Here is a 21,008-nt window from a genome sequence, read left to right as displayed (position 1 = left end):
CCCGCTGTGCCCATTATGAGGGTGGTAACATTACATATGGAGCTCAGTAATACCCGGCCGGTCATTTCTCTGATCTCTGACCCAGGAACAGGAATATGAGGAATGCTGATCACTTCTATATGACTGCCTGATATCCCAACAAAGTGCACATGTAGTACTGAAAGACATCACCAGAGGGCAGCATATGCACATCTATAATCATCTTATTCTGTATGTATGGACTCTGCACAGTACCACTTCTCCTGTCCTTTATACGTCAAAATACCAACGTAAAACTGCGGCGGGCGGTCCGGAAGTGGTTAACAGGACAGTTTTCTGAAGACAAGCAGACTAAGGACATGGATTACTGGAACCATCTCCTGTGCTCTGATGAGACCAAGATAAACTTATTTGGTGTCAGATGGTGTCAGGCGTGTGTGGGGGCAACCAGGTGAGGAGTACAAAGACAAGTGTGTCTTCCTACAGTCAGGCATGGTGGTGGGAGTGTCATGGTCTGGGGCTGCATGAGTGCTGCCGGCACTGGGGAGCTACAGATCATTGAGGGAACCATGAATGCCAACATGTACTGTGACATACTGAAGCAGAGCATGATCCCCTCCCTTCAGAGACTGGGGGGCAGGGCAATATTCCAACATAACGACCCCAAACACCTCCAAGACGACCACTGCCTTGCTAAAGAAGCTGAGGGTAAAGGTGATGGACTGGCCAAGCGTCTCCAGACCTAAACCCTATTGAGCATCTGTGGGGCATCCTCAAACAGAAGGTGGAGGAGGGGAAGGTCTCTAACATCCACCAGCTCTGTGATGTCATCATGGAGGAGGGAAAGAGGACTCCAGTGACAACCTGTGAAGCTCTGGTGAACTCCATGCCCAAGAGGGTTAAGGCAGTGCTGGAAAATAATGGCGGCCACACAAAATATTGACACTTTGGGCCCAATTTGGAGATTGTCACTTAGGGGTGTACTGACTTTTGTTGCCAGCGGTTTAGACATTAATGGCTGTGTGTTGAGTTATTTTGAGGGGACAGTAAATTTACACTGTTATACAAGCTGTACACTCACTACTTTACATTGTAGCAAAGTGTCATTTCTTCAGTGTTGTCACATGAAAAGATAGAATAAAATATTTACAAACATGTGAGGGGTGATATACTGTATATATATATATACACACACACAGGTGGGGGGGGGGGTGTAATCTTGGTTGAGTTCCCAGGACTTGACCCCTGTCCCAAAGGTGATGGGTATTCTGATAAGATGATGGGGGTGAGGGGTGATGGGTATTCTGATAAGATGATGGGGGTGATGGGTATTCTGATAAGATGATGGGAGTGATGGGTATTCTGATAAGATGATGGGGGTGATGGGTATTCTGATAAGATGATGGGGGTGATGGGTATTCTGATAGGATGATAAGAGTGATGGGTATTCTGATAAGATGATGAGAGTGATGGGTATTCTGATAAGATGATGGGGGTGATGGGTATTCTGATAAGATGATGGGAGTGATGGGTATTCTGATAAGATGATGGGAGTTATGGGTATTCTGATAAGATGATGGGAGTAATGGGTATTCTGATAAGATGATGGGGGTGATGGGTATTCTGATAAGATGATGGGGGTGATGGGTATTCTGATAAGATGATGGGGGCGATGGGTATTCTGATAAGATGATGGGAGTGATGGGTATTCTGATAAGATGATGGGAGTTATGGGTATTCTGATAAGATGATGGGGGTGATGGGTATTCTGATAAGATGATGGGAGCGATGGGTATTCTGATAAGATGATGGGAGCGATGGGTATTCTGATAAGATGATGGGAGTGATGGGTATTCTGATAAGATGATGGGGGCGATGGGTATTCTGATAAGATGATGGGGGTGATGGGTATTCTGATAAGATGGTGGGGCTGATTGGTATTCTGATAAGATGATGGGGGTGATGGGTATTCTGATAAGATGATGGGGGTGATGGGTATTCTGATAAGATGGTGGGGCTGATTGGTATTCTGATAAGATGATGGGGGTGATGGGTATTCTGATAAGATGATGGGGGTGATGGGTATTCTGATAAAATGATGGGAGTAGATCCGCAGTGAGTTCCACATTTATAACACACACTTTTATTATGATATCAGAAATGAAATGAGGTGACAGTACGGAGTCCTTGTTCCCGGATGTAGACGGGGCGGACGATCCTCCATGACGAGGGGAGCAAAGATTCCGCCATACAAATGTATCCCACTTATCACAAGTTCATGTACGAGTCTCCTCCCCTCATACCGCGCCACAGTATGTGCGAGCGATCCTCGCTATAGGAGGAACATCTGCCACGTCCATGTAACAGCCGTCCCCGAGCACGTGGGGTCAGTCTCTCTCCTCCAGGTGGGCTTCTGTCTTCAGGGGTCGCCTGTGGTCTCTGGGGCCCGGGGCCATTTTAGAATTGGTTACTTTAATCCCATAATCCTGAAGAAGAAAATATGGAGGATCAAAATAAATACATTAAGAGCATCACTCCACGCAGCGGGGGTGATATGTGACAAGTGCTACAGGTCAGCCTGAACCCCAACATTCAGCAAAATACGATTCATTCATTCTGGGGGTTCAGCTGTGTGTTACTCCCGACCCCTGCACTCTGTGTGTTACCTACTCCTGACCCCTGCACTCTGTGTGTTACATACTCCCGACCCCTGCACTCTGTGTGTTACATACTCCCGACCCCTGCACTCTGTGTGTTACCTACTCCTGACCCCTGCACTCTGTGTGTTACCTACTCCTGACCCCTGCACTCTTTACATTAATTACTCCTGACCCCTACACTCTGTGTGTTACTTACTCCTGACCCCTGTACTCTGTGTGTTACTTGCTCCTGATCCCTGCAATCTGTGTGTTACTTACTCCTGACCCCTGTACTCTGTTTTACTCCTGACCCCTACACTCTGTGTTGTTACTTACTCCTGATCCCTGTACTCTGTGTGTTACTTGCTCCTGATCCCTGTACTCTGTGTGTTACTTGCTCCTGACCCCTGCACTCTGTGTGTTACTTACTCCTGACCCCTGTACCCTGTGTGTTACCTACTCCTGACCCCTGTACTCTGTGTGTTACTTGCTCCTGACCACTGCACACTGTGTGTTACCTACTCCTGACCCCTGCACACTGTGTGTTACCTACTCCTGACCCCTGCACACTGTGTGTTACCTACTCCTGACCCCTGCACACTGTGTGTTACCTACTCCTGACCCCTGCACACTGTGTGTTACCTACTCCTGACCCCTGCACTCTTTACATTAATTACTCCTGACCCCTACACTCTGTGTGTTACTTACTCCTGACCCCTGTACTCTGTGTGTTACTTGCTCCTGATCCCTGTACTCTGTGTGTTACTTGCTCCTGACCCCTGTACTCTGTGTTGTTACTTACTCCTGATCCCTGTACTCTGTGTGTTACTTGCTCCTGATCCCTGTACTCTGTGTGTTACTTGCTCCTGACCCCTGCACTCTGTGTGTTACTTACTCCTGACCCCTGTACCCTGTGTGTTACCTACTCCTGACCCCTGTACTCTGTGTGTTACTTGCTCCTGACCCCTGCACACTGTGTGTTACCTACTCCTGACCCCTGCACACTGTGTGTTACCTACTCCTGACCCCTGCACACTGTGTGTTACCTACTCCTGACCCCTGCACACTGTGTGTTACCTACTCCTGACCCCTGCACTCTTTACATTAATTACTCCTGACCCCTACACTCTGTGTGTTACTTACTCCTGACCCCTGTACTCTGTTTTACTCCTGACCCCTGCACTCTGTGTGTTACTTGCTCCTGACCCAGAGAACAGTATGTGCAGATTTTATTTAACCCTTTTAAGCCACTCCCACTTAGCACAGTAATGCCACATCCACCATAACCATCACACCCCTACAATCCAATGTAAACCCCTATAATCCTATGTACTTCCCTACAGTCCTATGTACACCCCTACAGTCCTATGTACACCCCTACAATCCTATGTACACCCCTACAATCCTATGTACACACCTACAATCCTATGTACAACCCTACAATCCTATGTACACCCCTACAGTCCTATGTACTTCCCTACAGTCCTATGTACACCCCTACAGTCCTATGTACACCCCTACAGTCCTATGTACAACCCTACAATCCTATGTACACCCCTACAGTCCTATGCACACCCCTACAGTCCTATGTACATCCCTACAGTCCTATGTACACCCCTACAATCCTATGTACACCCCTATAATCCTATGTACACACCTACAATCCTATGTACACCCCTACAATCCTATGTACACCCCTACAATCCTATGTACACCCCTACAATCCTATGTACACCCCTATAATCCTATGTACACCCCTATAATCCTATGTACACCCCCAAATCCTATGTACACCCCCAAATCCTATGTACACCCCTACAATCCTATGTACACCCCTACAGTCCTATGTACACCCCTACAGTCCTATGTACACCTCTACAATCCTATGTACACCCCTATAATCCTATGTACACCCCTACAGTCCTATGTACACCTCTACAATCCTATGTACACCCCTACAGTCCATGTACACCCCTACAGTCCTATGTACACCCCTACAATCCTATGTACATCCCTATAATCCTATGTACACCCCTATAATCCTATGTACACCCTATAATCCTATGTACACCCCCAAATCCTATGTACACCCCTACAATCCTATGTACACCCCTACAGTCCTATGTACACCTCTATAATCCTATGTACACCCCTATAATCCTATGTACACCCATACAGTCCTATGTACACCCCTATAATCCTATGTACACCCCTATAATCCTATGTACACCCCCAAATCCTATGTACATCCCTACAATCCTATGCACACCCTTACAGTCCTATGTACACCCCTACAGTCCTATGTACACCCCTATAATCCTATGTACACCCCCAAATCCTATGTACACACCTACAATCCTATGTACACCCCTACAATCCTATGTACACCCCTATAATCCTATCCTATGTACACCCATATAATCCTATCCTATGTACACCCCTACAATGCTATGTACACCCCTACAATGCTATGTACACCCCTACAATGCTATGTACACCCCTACAATCCTATGTACACCCCCATAATCCTATGTACTCCCCTATAATCCTATGTACTCCCCTATAATCCTATGTACACCCCCAAATCCTATGTACACCCCCATAATCCTATGTACTCCCCTACTCTGATCACATGACACATGGCTCAGCCATCATTGGGGTGCAATGATCATCTCACCTCCTCTCTGCAAATCTTCAGCATCATCCCGGCGTACATCAGACACCAAATCTCTCCAATCAGAGACAATAAAATGTGCAGAATGTCCGCCCATCGCCCCACCGTCATCATCAGGATCAGGAGCCCCCCCATCCGGACAAGGACCGTCTGGAAAGCCATCTGTTCTGTGGGGTGCTGGTGCTGCTCCTCTGCAAAACACAAAGTCTGAGCCAATAATATACAGAGCAGATATACAGATCAATAATATACAGAGCAGATATACAGATCAATAATATACAGAGCAGATATACAGATCAATAATATACAGAGCATGCGGGAAGTATTCACAGAGCTTCACTTCTTCCACATTTTATATTACAGCCGCATTCCAACATGGATTCCATTCATTATTTTCCTCCAAATTCTACAAACCTCTGATCTGTACATCCCTACAGTCCTATGTACACCCCTACAATCCTATGTACACCCCTATAATCCTATGTACACCCCTACAATCCTATCTACACCCCTACAATCCTATGTACACCCCTATAATCCTATGTACACACCTACAATCCTATGTACACCCCTACAATCCTATGTACACCCCTACAATCCTATGTACACCCCTATAATCCTATGTACACACCTACAATCCTATGTACACCCCTATAATCCTATGTACACCCCTACAATCCTATGTACACCCCTATAATCCTATGTACACCCCTATAATCCTATGTACACCCCCAAATCCTATGTACACCCCCATAATCCTATGTACACCCCCAAATCCTATGTACACCCCTACAATCCTATGTACACCCCTACAGTCCTATGTACACCCCTACAGTCCTATGTACACCTCTACAATCCTATGTACACCCCTATAATCCTATGTACACCCCTACAGTCCTATGTACACCTCTACAATCCTATGTACACCCCTACAGTCCATGTACACCCCTACAGTCCTATGTACACCCCTACAATCCTATGTACATTCCTATAATCCTATGTACACCCCTATAATCCTATGTACACCCTATAATCCTATGTACACCCCCAAATCCTATGTACACCCCTACAATCCTATGTACACCCCTACAGTCCTATGTACACCTCTATAATCCTATGTACACCCCTATAATCCTATGTACACCCATACAGTCCTATGTACACCCCTATAATCCTATGTACACCCCTATAATCCTATGTACACCCCCAAATCCTATGTACATCCCTACAATCCTATGCACACCCTTACAGTCCTATGTACACCCCTACAGTCCTATGTACACCCCTATAATCCTATGTACACCCCCAAATCCTATGTACACACCTACAATCCTATGTACACCCCTATAATCCTATGTACACCCCTATAATCCTATGTACACCCCCAAATCCTATGTACACCCCTACAATCCTATGTACACCCCTATAATCCTATCCTATGTACACCCATATAATCCTATCCTATGTACACCCCTACAATGCTATGTACACCCCTACAATGCTATGTACACCCCTACAATGCTATGTACACCCCTACAATCCTATGTACACCCCCATAATCCTATGTACTCCCCTATAATCCTATGTACTCCCCTATAATCCTATGTACACCCCCAAATCCTATGTACACCCCCATAATCCTATGTACTCCCCTACTCTAATCACATGACACATGGCTCAGCCATCATTGGGGTGCAATGATCATCTCACCTCCTCTCTGCAAATCTTCAGCATCATCCCGGCGTACATCAGACACCAAATCTCTCCAATCAGAGACAATAAAATGTGCAGAATGTCCGCCCATCGCCCCACCGTCATCATCAGGATCAGGAGCCCCCCCATCCGGACAAGGACCGTCTGGAAAGCCATCTGTTCTGTGGGGTGCTGGTGCTGCTCCTCTGCAAAACACAAAGTCTGAGCCAATAATATACAGAGCAGATATACAGATCAATAATATACAGATCAATAATATACAGATCAATAATATACAGATCAATAATATACAGAGCAGATATACAGATCAATAATATACAGAGCGGATATACAGATCAATAATATACAGAGCAGATATACAGATCAATAATATACAGATCAATAATATACAGAGCAGATATACAGATCAATAATATACAGATCAATAATATACAGAGCAGATATACAGATCAATAATATACAGATCAATAATATACAGATCAATAATATACAGATCAATAATATACAGAGCAGATATACAGATCAATAATATACAGAGCAGATATACAGATCAATAATATACAGAACGGATATACAGATCAATAATATACAGAGCAGATATACAGATCAATAATATACAGAGCATGCGGGAAGTATTCACAGAGCTTCACTTCTTCCACATTTTATATTACAGCCGCATTCCAACATGGATTCCATTCATTATTTTCCTCCAAATTCTACAAACCCCTCCCCCATAATGACAACGTGAGAGAAATTTCTTTGAAATCTTTGCAAATTTATTAAAAAGGGAAAAAAAAAACTCCCACGTGGAAGAAGTGAAGCGCTGTGAGAACTTTCCGGAAGCTCTGTATACAGTATATACACGCATAGTGCTGATGTACAGTATATGCTCTTTCACAGTACAAGTATAAATCCTCACAATGCAGCCTCATATACTCACATACAGGGTAGGGTGAGTAGGCGGAGCCTGGGTTGTTGGTTGGTGTCTACCAATCAGGATGGGTGGTTCAGGCTTTAGTTTTTGTTGACATACAGGATTGTATTTTGTGCAACAACTACTGCACATCAGTATTTGGTAGAGTTACATTTCTCAACCAGTAGATGGCGGTGTTTATACATTTATAGCTGTATCTATAGTATGCTCTTTGTCTTTTCCCTGAATTAACTTTCCTGTTTCCTGTCTGCAGTTAAGCAGCAAAGCCTATGTTGACTGTTGCCCTTTACTATATACAGAATTTACAACAGCTTTCCAGCATGCTGGCAGATTTCACATGTCCTGAGTCGGTGGATAAAGCTGTGGCCCCCGTGTCCTTGGTGCAGTTCATTATATCTGCACCCCTCCCACCGGAGGCCCCTGTGCAGGTCCTCACCTCCCCCTGTTGGGGCTCACCTTGCATATAGATGACCAGCAGGGTGTAGCAGATGGTGAGTGGGGTCCAGAACCGGACGGCCTCTGACGTCGTCAGGAAATCTCGGTTGATCACGGCGACCGCCGCCAAATCCGACACCAGGAAGGCCACCTTCAGCGCCCGGCACAGGAACGTCGGCACGTCGTGCCAGCATGCCAGGAGAGTCAGGCACACCCCGCAGTAGCGCTCGCTGCTGTGCAGCTGGTACATCTCCCCAACGTGGCGGCACATCCGCCGTGTCTGCCACACGATCAGGGCGGAGAAGCCGGCGGCCAGCAGCAGGCTCCAGGTGCGGTGCGGGGCCCCTTCATGCAGGTAGTCCAGGCTGCAGGCAATGCCACAACCCAGCGAGAACTGGCAGAGTAGGAAGAGCTGCGAGCTTTGGGAGCCCTGCGGGGGAAGCACACAGGAAAGTCACCACCTACATAAATATTCACCCCCCTATACATATCACTCCGCCCACATACACATAAATATTCACCCCCTACGTATATCTACCCCGCCCACATACACATAAATATTCACCCCCTACATATATCCACCCCGCCCACATACGCATAAATATTCACCCCCTACATATATCTACCCCACCCACATACACATAAATATTCACCCCCTATACATATCACTCCGCCCACATACACATAAATATTCACCCCCTAAGTATATCTACCCCACCCACATACACATAAATATTCACCCCCTACATATATCCACCCCGCCCACATACACATAAATATTCACCCCCTACATATATCTATCCCGCCCACATACACATAAATATTCTCCTCCTACGTATATCTACCCCGCCCACATACACATAAATATTCACCCCCTACATATATCTACCCCGCCCACATACACATAAATATTCACCCCCTACGTATATCTACCCCGCCCACATACACATAAATATTCTCCTCCTACGTATATCTACCCCGCCCACATACACATAAATATTCTCCTCCTACGTATATCTACCCCGCCCACATACACATAAATATTCACCCCCTACATATATCTATCCCGCCCACATACACATAAATATTCACCCCCTACGTATATCTACCCCACCCACATACACATAAATATTCACCCCCTACGTATATCTACCCCGCCCACATACACATAAATATTCACCCCCTACTTATATCTACCCCACCCACATACACATAAATATTCACCCCCTATACATATCACTCCGCCCACATACACATAAATATTCACCCCCTACGTATATCTACACCGCCCACATACACATAAATATTCACCCCCTACATATATCTATCCCGCCCACATACACATTAATATTCTCCTCCTACGTATATCTACCCCGCCCACATACACATAAATATTCTCCTCCTACGTATATCTACCCCGCCCACATACACATAAATATTCACCCCCTACGTATATCTACCCCACCCACATACACATAAATATTCACCCCCTACATATATCCACCCCGCCCACATACACATAAATATTCACCCCCTACATATATCCACCCCGCCCACATACACATAAATATTCACCCCCTACATATATCTATCCCGCCCACATACACATAAATATTCTCCTCCTACGTATATCTACCCCGCCCACATACACATAAATATTCACCCCCTACGTATATCTACCCCGCCCACATACACATAAATATTCACCCCCTACTTATATCTACCCCACCCACATACACATAAATATTCACCCCCTATACATATCACTCCGCCCACATACACATAAATATTCACCCCCTACGTATATCTACACCGCCCACATACACATAAATATTCACCCCCTACATATATCTACCCCGCCCACATACACATAAATATTCACCCCCTACTTATATCTACCCCGCCCACATACACATAAATATTCACCCCTTACTTATATCTACCCCACCTACATGCACATAAATATTCACCCCCTACATATATCTACCCCGCCCACATACACATAAATATTCACCCCTTACTTCTATCTACCACGCCTACATACATATAAATATTCACCCCCTACATATATCTACCCCACCCACATACACATAAATATTTACCCCCCCCTTTGTATATCTACCCCATCCACATACACATAAATATTCACCCCCCTACTTATATCTACCCCGCCCACATACACATAAATATTCACCCCCCCTACTTATATCTACCCCGCCCACATACACATAAATATTCACCCCCCCTACTTATATCTACCCCACCCACATACACATAAATATTCACCACCTACATATATCTACCCAAACCCACATAAACATAAATATTCACCCCTTACTTATATCTATCCCACCCATATACACATAAATATTCACCCCTTACCTATATCTACCCCGCCCACATACACATAAATATTCACCCCTTACTTCTATCTATCCCACCCATATACACATAAATATTCACCCCTTACTTATATCTACCCCACCCATATACACATAAATATTCACCCCTTACTTATATCTACCCCGCCCACATACACATAAATATTCACCCCCTACTTATATCTACCCCACCCACATACACATAAATATTCACCCCCTACATATATCCACCCCGCCCACATACACATAAATATTCACCCCCTACATATATCCACCCCGCCCACATACACATAAATATTCACCCCCTACATATATCTATCCCGCCCACATACACATAAATATTCTCCTCCTACGTATATCTACCCCGCCCACATACACATAAATATTCACCCCCTACGTATATCTACCCCGCCCACATACACATAAATATTCACCCCCTACTTATATCTACCCCACCCACATACACATAAATATTCACCCCCTATACATATCACTCCGCCCACATACACATAAATATTCACCCCCTACGTATATCTACACCGCCCACATACACATAAATATTCACCCCCTACATATATCTACCCCGCCCACATACACATAAATATTCACCCCCTACTTATATCTACCCCGCCCACATACACATAAATATTCACCCCTTACTTATATCTACCCCACCTACATGCACATAAATATTCACCCCCTACATATATCTACCCCGCCCACATACACATAAATATTCACCCCTTACTTCTATCTACCACGCCTACATACATATAAATATTCACCCCCTACATATATCTACCCCACCCACATACACATAAATATTTACCCCCCCCTTTGTATATCTACCCCATCCACATACACATAAATATTCACCCCCCTACTTATATCTACCCCGCCCACATACACATAAATATTCACCCCCCCTACTTATATCTACCCCGCCCACATACACATAAATATTCACCACCTACATATATCTACCCAAACCCACATAAACATAAATATTCACCCCTTACTTATATCTATCCCACCCATATACACATAAATATTCACCCCTTACTTATATCTACCCCGCCCACATACACATAAATATTCACCCCTTACTTCTATCTATCCCACCCATATACACATAAATATTCACCCCTTACTTATATCTACCCCACCCATATACACATAAATATTCACCCCTTACTTATATCTACCCCGCCCACATACACATAAATATTCACCCCCTACTTATATCTACCCCACCCACATACACATAAATATTCACCCCTTACTTATATCTACCCCACCCACATACACATAAATATTCACCCCCTACATATACAGTATCTGACAAAAGTAAGTACACCCCTCACATTTTTGTAAATATTTTATTTTATCTTTTCATGTGACAACACTGAAGAAATGAGACTTTGCTACAATGTAAAGTAGTGAGTGTACAGCTTGTATAACAGTGTAAATTTACTGTCCCCTCAAAATAACTCAACACACAGCCATTAATGTCTAAACCGCTGGCAACAAAAGTCAGTACACCCCTAAGTGACAATCTCCAAATTGGGCCCAAAGTGTCAATATTTTGTGTGGCCGCCATTATTTTCCAGCACTGCCTTTACCCTCTTGGGCATGGAGTTCACCAGAGCTTCACAGGTTGTCACTGGAGTCCTCTTCCCCTCCTCCATGATGACATCACAGAGCTGGTGGATGTTAGAGACCTTCCCCTCCTCCACCTTCTGTTTGAGGATCCCCACAGATGCTCAATAGGGTTTAGGCCTGGAGACGCTTGGCCAGTCCATCACCTTTACCCTCAGCTTCTTTAGCAAGGCAGTGGTCGGTCTTGGAGGTGTTTGGGGTCGTTATGTTGGAATACTGCCCTGCCCCCCAGTCTCTGAAGGGAGGGGATCATGCTCTGCTTCAGTATGTCACAGTACATGTTGGCATTCATGGTTCCCTCAATGAACTGTAGCTCCCCAGTGCCGGCAGCACTCATGCAGCCCCAGACCATGACACTCCCACCACCATGCTGGACTGTATGCAAGACACACTTGTCTTTGTACTCCTCACCTGGTTGCCCCCACACACGCCTGACACCATCTGACACCAAATAAGTTTATCTTGGTCTCATCAGAGCACAGGAGATGGTTCCAGTAATCCATGTCCTTAGTCTGCTTGTCTTCAGCAAATTGTTTGTGGGCTTTCTTGTCCATCATCTTTAGAAGAGGCCTCCTTCTGGGATGACAGCCATGCAGACCAATTTGATGCAGTGTGCGGCGTATGGTCTGAGCACTGACAGGCTGACCCCTCCCCCACCCCTTCAACCTCTGCAGCAATGCTGGCAGCACTCATACGTCTATTTCCCAAAGACAACCTCTGGATATGACGCTGAGCACGGCACTCAACTTCTTTGGTGGACCATGGTGAGGCCTGTTCTGAGTGGAACCTGTCCTGTTAAACCGCTGTATGGTCTTGGCCACCGTGCTGCAGCTCAGTTTCAGGGTCTTGGCAATCTTCTTATAGCCTAGGCCATCTTTATGTAGAGCAACAATTCTTTTTTTCAGATCCTCAAGAGAGTTCTTTGCTATGAGGTGCCATGTTGAACTTCCAGTGACCAGTATGAGAGAGTGAGAGCGATAACACCAAATTTAACCCTCCTGCTCCCCATTCACACCCGAGACCTTGTAACACTAACGAGTCACATGACACCGGGGAGGGAAAATGGCTAATTGGGCCCAATTTGGACATTGTCACTTAGGGGTGTACTCACTTTTGTTGCCAGCGGTTTAGACATTAATGGCTGTGTGTTGAGTTATTTTGAGAGGACAGTAAATTTACACTGTTATACAAGCTGTACACTCACTACTTTACATTGTAGCAAAGTCTCATTTCTTCAGTGTTGTCACATGAAAAGCTAGAATGTGAGGGGTGTACTTACTTTTGTGAGATACTGATATTATATATATATATATATATATATATATATATATATATATATATATACACACCCCCCCCCCCCCCACACACACACACACATTCATGGCCCTCTATAGTAATATGGACCTTCTGCATGGACAGGATCATAGAGATGGCACGCAGGGAGAACTCCAGGACCACCAGAGCTCCCACCCGGGGCCCCAGCAGGGCATAGATGGTGCTGAGCAGCACCAGGTGGATCAGACCGCGGAGGCGGGACTGAGATCCGAGCCGCAGCGCTTTCTTCTCTCTGTCCGGGTCACTGTGGGAGAGAAATCATCATTATTTATCACAGCAGCCAATTAGATTGTAGCTCTCCTGTTTCCAGCCCCAGTCATACACAATGGACTCTATCTGCTCCCATGGGGCTCATCCTCCATGTATGGGGGGGTGATGACACCACTGATCAAGTTCCCACTGACACCATTGACCGAGTTCCCACTGACACCATTGACCGAGTTTCCACTGACACCATTGACTGAGTTCCCACTGACACCATTGACTGAGTTCCCACTGAGACCATTGACTGAGTTCCCACTGAGACCATTGACTGAGTTCCCACTGACACCATTGACTGAGTTCCCACTGAGACCATTGACCGAGTTCCCACTGACGCCAATTATCCTTTTACTGAAGCTATCGGTAAGGGACGGTCTTCTCAATGACCACCATATTATTGTACTGTGAGCTGTAAAATTATCAGGGGTTCCCTGAACCCGAAAATGTATTTCAAGGGTTCCTTCAGATTAAAAATGTAGAGAAATTGAAATACTCTTCCCATTGGACCCATATAAAGTGGTTGTAAACCCTCCATATCCCCAGTGAGGTGACTGACCTCAGGTGATACACAGAGATTAAACAAACCCTCCTACATAAGTTGTACCTGTTTATCTGCGGTTTAAAGTCCAGAATTTATAAAGCTTGTCTGAGAGTTCAGAGAAATTGGGCGGAGAGCTGAAGTTACACTCTGCAGAGCTCAGTGAGGAGAGCTCTGAGAGCTAATTGGACGGCTGGACCCCCCCCCCCCGCCCGCCTTGCACACAGGAAGAAAGCTGAGGCTGTCAATCACAGGCTGTGTGCTGGAGGTCCCTCCTCTGTCACCTTTTTTCTCTTAGTGTCAGGAAAACTTGTCAGAAGTATCTCATGCGGATAGCAGAGGAAGCAGGCAGAAATTACACTTAGCGCACTATCTGGACTGAGACAAGTATACACACTATAGAGGGATGTGCTTTGTTCATATGTCTGAGGTTTACACCCACTTTAATTGGGACCTTTTTTCTCTGTGGCTTATTCCACCAATCAGAGTCTTCTACTAAACAACAAACAAAGATATCAAATCAATTCTTCCACCAATACAGAGAACTAGAAGACTGGAGTGAAGTGGAGATCAGACATATACAATGTATATACAATGTTTCCTAAGATATCTGTGCATTGGTTGGCAGTCCAGGGTTGTATGTACCAGTCACTGGGTTGCAGTTAGCAGTATGAATGGCAGTTAGCGGTATGAATGGCAGTTAGCATTAGGAATGGCAGTTAGCAGTAGGAATGGCAGTTAGCAGTAGAAATGGCAGTTAGCAGTAGAAATGGCAGTTAGCATTAGGAATGGCAGTTAGCAGTAGAAATGGCAGTTAGCAGTAGGAATGGCAGTTAGCATTAGGAATGGAAGATAGCAGTAGGATTGGAAGTTAACAGTAGAAATGGCAGTTAGCAGTAGAAATGGCAGTTAGCATTAGGAATGGCAGTTAGCATTAGGAATGAGGGTTAGCAGTAGGAATGGAAGTTAGCAGTAGGAATGGCAGATAGCAGTAGGAATGGCAGTTAGCAGTAGGAATGGCAGTTAGCAGTAGGAATGGCAGTTAGCAGGATCTCACACCGCTGATGAATGCGACTTACTTGAGACATTTGATGTAGAGATAAACCCGCATCAGATTGTAGAGGACGGAGACGGCGCACGCCCCGACCACACCTGGAAGACAGAAAACCATCTCTGAGAGCGGTGACAACCATCATTGGGACTCGCAGCAATCACTACGCAGGAGCAGGTGACTTCCCGGTGTCATTCCCGGTCTGCAGTCACAGTGCAGACCACAGACAGGTCGAATGTACACAATGCAATGTTTGCACTGGCCTGGGTATATTTGATGGCAGAGGGACACAGGGACAGCACATGCTGAGTGAAGAGTTCTTGCCGCACTTTTCAAAAATGAGTTATTTAGGGGAAACCACTACTGATTGAAAAATGGAGGCTGCTGCTGATCCTTCCTTATGTAAATGCTAGTTGCCTGGCTGTCATAGTGATTTAGGCCCCATTCACACTTTGGACCCCAAAGTTGCATGACAAGTTGCACCCCATGTTTCCCAATGAGTACCATTCATATATTTGCAGCAACTTTAAGGCAGTTCCTGCAGTACTTTGGTCCGACTTTCATGCGACTTGAGGGCCAAAGACTTCAAAGTAAACCCTCAAAAGTCATATGAAAGTTGCACCAGCGTGATACACATGTGACTTGTGTGCGAATTTCATCTACTTATTGACCCCAGCCCATTCCTTATGCATAGAAGCCCCTCCCTGGCAAACTGTCCATCCATCTCTGTTCCTGGTGTCCCTTCTGCTAGAGAAATGAGCTCTGACCCTAATCCTAACCCTAATCCTAATCCTAACCCTAATCCTAACCCTAACCCTAATCCTAACCCTAATCCTAATCCTAACTCTAATCCTAACTCTAATCCTAACCCTAATCCTAACCCTAACTCTAATCCTAACCCTAATCCTAACCCTAATCCTAACCCTAATCCTAATCCTAACTCTAATCCTAATCCTAATCCTAACCCTAATCCTAATCCTAATCCTAACCCTAATCCTAACCCTAACTCTAATCCTAACCCTAATCCTAACCCTAATCCTAACCCTAATCCTAATCCTAACTCTAATCCTAATCCTAATCCTAACCCTAATCCTAATCCTAATCCTAACCCTAATCCTAATCCTAACCCTAATCCTAACCCTAATCCTAACCCTAATCCTAACCCTAATCCTAACTCTAATCCTAACTCTAATCCTAACTCTAATCCTAACTCTAATCCTAACTCTAATCCTAATCCTAACCCTAATCCTAACTCTAATCCTAACTCTAATCCTAACTCTAACCCTAATCCTAACCCTAATCCTAACCCTAACCCTAATCCTAACCCTAACCCTAATCCTAATCCTAACTCTAATCCTAACCCTAATCCTAACCCTAACTCTAATCCTAACCCTAATCCTAACCCTAATCCTAACCCTAATCCTAATCCTAACTCTAATCCTAACCCTAATCCTAACCCTAATCCTAACCCTAATCCTAACCCTAACCCTAATCCTAACTCTAATCCTAACTCTAATCCTAACCCTAATCCTAACCCTAATCCTAACCCTAATCCTAACCCTAATCCTAACTCTAATCCTAACCCTAATCCTAACCCTAATCCTAACCCTAATCCTAACCCTAATCCTAACTCTAATCCTAACTCTAATCCTAACCCTAATCCTAATCCTAACTCTAATCCTAACTCTAATCCTAACCCTAATCCTAACCCTAATCCTAACTCTAATCCTAACTCTAATCCTAACCCTAATCCTAACCCTAATCCTAACTCTAATCCTAACTCTAATCCTAACCCTAATCCTAACTCTAATCCTAACTCTAATCCTAACTCTAATCCTAACTCTAATCCTAACCCTAATCCTAACCCTAATCCTAATCCTAACCCTAATCCTAACTCTAATCCTAACTCTAATCCTAACCCTAATCCTAACTCTAATCCTAACTCTAATCCTAACCCTAACCCTAATCCTAACCCTAATCCTAACTCTAATCCTAACCCTAATCCTAACCCTAATCCTAACCCTAATCCTAACCCTAATCTTAACCCTAATCCTAGCCTAACCATAGCATAACCATAGCATAACCCTAACGATAACCTAACACTTGCCCTAACCCTAGCATTACCCTCACCCTGGCAATACCCATTACCTTAGCATTATCCTAACCCTAGCATACCCTAAACCTAGCATAACCAAACCCTAGCCTACCCTAGAATTACCCTAACCCTGGCATAACCATAACCTAACCCTACCAATAACCCTAAAGTACCCCTAGCTATAACCCTAGCATTATACTAACCCTAGCAATAATCCTAACCCAACAATAACCCTAACCTAACCCTAGCATAACCATAATGCTAGCATTACCCTAACCCAATAATAACTCTAACCTAACAATAGCATAACAATAACCCTAGCATTACCCTAACCCTAGCATAACCTTAACCACAAACGTAGTCTAACCTTAGCAATAACCCTAGCATAACCCTTACCTTATCCAAACCTTAGCATATCCCTAACCATAACCCTAACCTAATCCTAACATAACCATATTGCTAGCATTACCCCAACCCAACAATAACCCCATCCATATACAGGGACCACATCCATATACAGGGACCACACCCATATACATGGACCACACCCATATACATGGACCACATCCATATACCGGGACTACACCCATATACAGGGACCACATCCATATACAGGGACCACACCCATATACATAGACCACACCCATATACAGGGACCACATCCATATACAGGGACCACATCCATATACAGGGACCACATCCATATACAGGGACCACATCCATATACAGGGACTTCACCCATAGGGAAAAGTGATGTGAGGACTAGTTCTGGGTCAGTGAGGACTAGTTCTAGGTCAGTAAAGACTAGTTCTTGGTATGTTAGGACTAGTTCTGGGTAGTGAGGACTAGTTATGGGTCAGTAAGGACTAATTCTGGGTCAGTAAGGACTAGGTCTGGGTTAGTAAAGACTAGGTCTGGGTCGGTGAGGACTAGTTCTTGGTCAGTGAGGACTAATTATGGGTCAGTGAGGACTAGGTCTGGGTAGTGAGGACTAGTTATGGGTCAGTAAGGACTAGGTCTGGGTAGTGAGGACTAGTTATGGGTCAGTGAGGACTAGGTCTGGGTCAGTGAGGACTAGGTCTGGGTCGGTGAGGACTAGTTCTGGGTCAGTAAGGACTAGTTCTGGGTCAGTGAAGACTAGGTCTGGGTCGGTGAGGACTAGTTCTGGGTCAGTGAGGACTAGTTCTGGGTTAGTGAAGACTAGGTCTGGGTCGGTGAGGACTAGTTCTGGGTCAGTAAGGACTAGTTCTGGGTCAGTGAAGACTAGGTCTGGGTCGGTGAGGACTAGTTCTGGGTCAGTAAGGACTAGTTCTGGGTCAGTGAGGACTAGTTATGGGTCAGTGAGGACTAGGTCTGGGTCGGTGAGGACTAGATCTGGGTAGGTGAGGACTAGTTATGGGTCAGTGAGGACTAGTTATGGGTCAGTGAGGACTAGTTCTTGGTCAGTGAGGACTAATTATGGGTCAGTGAGGACTAGGTCTGGGTAGTGAGGACTAGTTATGGGTCAGTGAGGACTAGGTCTGGGTAGTGAGGACTAGTTATGGGTCAGTGAGGACTAGGTCTGGGTAGTGAGGACTAGTTATGGGTCAGTAAGGACTAGGTCTGGGTAGTGAGGACTAGTTATGGGTCAGTGAGGACTAGTTATGGGTCAGTAAGGACTAGGTCTGGGTAGTGAGGACTAGTTCTGGGTCAGTGAGGACTAGGTCTGGGTAGTGAGGACTAGTTATGGGTCAGTAAGGACTAGGTCTGGGTAGTGAGGACTAGTTATGGGTCAGTGAGGACTAGTTATGGGTCAGTAAGGACTAGGTCTGGGTAGTGAGGACTAGTTCTGGGTCAGTGAGGACTAGTTATGGGTCAGTGAGGACTAGGTCTGGGTCAGTGAGGACAAGGTCTGGGTCGGTGAGGACTAATTATGGGTCAGTGAGGACTAGTTATGGGTCAGTGAGGACTAGTTATGGGTCAGTGAGGACTAGTTATGGGTCAGTGAGGACTAGTTCTTGGTCAGTGAGGACTAGGTCTTTGTCAGTAAGGACTAGGTCTGGGTCGGTGAGGACTAGTTCTGGGTCAGTGAGGACTAGTTATGGGTCAGTGAGGACTAGGTCTGGGTCAGTGAGGACTAGGTCTGGGTCGGTGAGGACTAGGTCTGGGTCGGTGAGGACTAGGTCTGGGTCGGTGAGGACTAATTATGGGTCAGTGAGGACTAGTTATGGGTCAGTGAGGACTAATTATGGGTCAGTGAGGACTAGTTATGGGTCAGTGAGGACTAGTTATGGGTCAGTGAGGACTAATTATGGGTCAGTGAGGACTAGTTATGGGTCAGTGAGGACTAATTATGGGTCAGTGAGGACTAGTTATGGGTCAGTGAGGACTAGTTATGGGTCAGTGAGGACTAGTTATGGGTCAGTGAGGACTAGGTCTGGGTCAGTGAGGACAAGGTCTGGGTCGGTGAGGACTAATTATGGGTCAGTGAGGACTGGTTATGGGTCAGTGAGGACGAGTTATGGGTCAGTGAGGACTAATTATGGGTCAGTGAGGACTAGTTATGGGTCAGTGAGGACTAGTTATGGGTCAGTGAGGACTAGTTATGGGTCAGTGAGGACTGGTTATGGGTCAGTGAGGACTGGTTATGGGTCAGTGAGGACTAATTATGGGTCAGTGAGGACTAGTTATGGGTCAGTGAGGACTAGTTATGGGTCAGTGAGGACTAGTTATGGGTCAGTGAGGACTAGGTCTTGGTCAGTGAGGACTAGGTCTTTGTCAGTAAGGACTAGTTCTGGGTGGTGAGGACTAGTTCTGGGTGGGTTAGTTATCGGGTCATCTTACCTTGTAGAAGAGAGTCCACGCTGCCCCAGGGCACCCCGGGGATGAAGGAGGCCGGGTAGGAGAAGAGCCCCATGGCCTGGCTCTGTATGGAGACTCTGCCTCCTCTGGCTGCACTCAGCTCCCTCCTGTCTGTTATTACAGAGTAAAGGTCATTGTGATGTCACTGAGCACACACAGACATTAACCCATCGCCGCCTCTCCGGGGGCCCTAATTACACCCTGTGTGGCCCTTATAGAGGGACCCCTACATCTACAGAATAAAGGGATCCCCGCCATTACAGGGATGGACTTTATACCTCCTGCATGCGGTTACATCTAATATCAGGGCGGAGGCCCTCCATAGGTCACCCAGCGTTCCGCGCGCTCGCTATACCGGACGCAACGTGTAATACAAGATGGGGGGAGCACCCCAGAAAAGGGACCCCAAATATCACCCTGGGAGCACCCCAGGAAAGGGACCCCAAATATCACCTTGGGAGCATCCCAGAAAA

The 21,008-nt window shown here is 45.5% G+C and overlaps 1 protein-coding gene across 1 annotated transcript; it reads right to left on the bottom strand.

Annotated features, from left to right (window-relative positions):
* Positions 1 to 2,180: 2,180 nt before the first annotated feature.
* LOC309544021 (transmembrane protein 82-like) lies at positions 2,181 to 20,666 on the bottom strand. Its single transcript, XM_082276417.1, has 6 exons — positions 20,518 to 20,666; positions 15,628 to 15,700; positions 13,819 to 13,993; positions 8,396 to 8,804; positions 7,003 to 7,190; positions 2,181 to 2,465 (listed from the first exon to the last, which is right to left on the bottom strand). Exons 1-6 carry the CDS (start codon positions 20,588 to 20,590, stop codon positions 2,367 to 2,369), a joined length of 1,017 nt encoding a protein of 338 aa, XP_082132543.1. The 5' UTR covers positions 20,591 to 20,666; the 3' UTR covers positions 2,181 to 2,366.
* Between the last annotated feature and the right edge of the window lie 342 nt (positions 20,667 to 21,008).

Source organism: Pelophylax lessonae (genome assembly GCF_965119305.1).
Source record: "Pelophylax lessonae genome assembly, contig: HAP1_SCAFFOLD_624, whole genome shotgun sequence".
Lineage (NCBI taxonomy): Eukaryota > Metazoa > Chordata > Amphibia > Anura > Ranidae > Pelophylax > Pelophylax lessonae.
The sequence above is the reverse complement of the archived record's forward strand: the minus strand, read 5'-3'. Positions and strand labels throughout refer to the sequence as shown.

What these genes read in the sequence shown, in the direction of transcription:
- LOC309544021 (XM_082276417.1), bottom strand. Translation starts at nt 20,590, where the DNA reads ATGGGGCTCTTCTCCTACCCGGCCTCCTTCATCCCCGGGGTGCCCTGG. An exon ending in TGATCCTGTCCATGCAGAAG is followed by an intron (nt 8,805 to 13,818) that starts GTCCATATTACT and finishes CTTCCCCCGCAG; the next exon opens with GGCTCCCAAAGCTCGCAGCT. An exon ending in TGAAGATTTGCAGAGAGGAG is followed by an intron (nt 2,466 to 7,002) that starts GTGAGATGATCA and finishes TTTCTTCTTCAG; the next exon opens with GATTATGGGATTAAAGTAAC.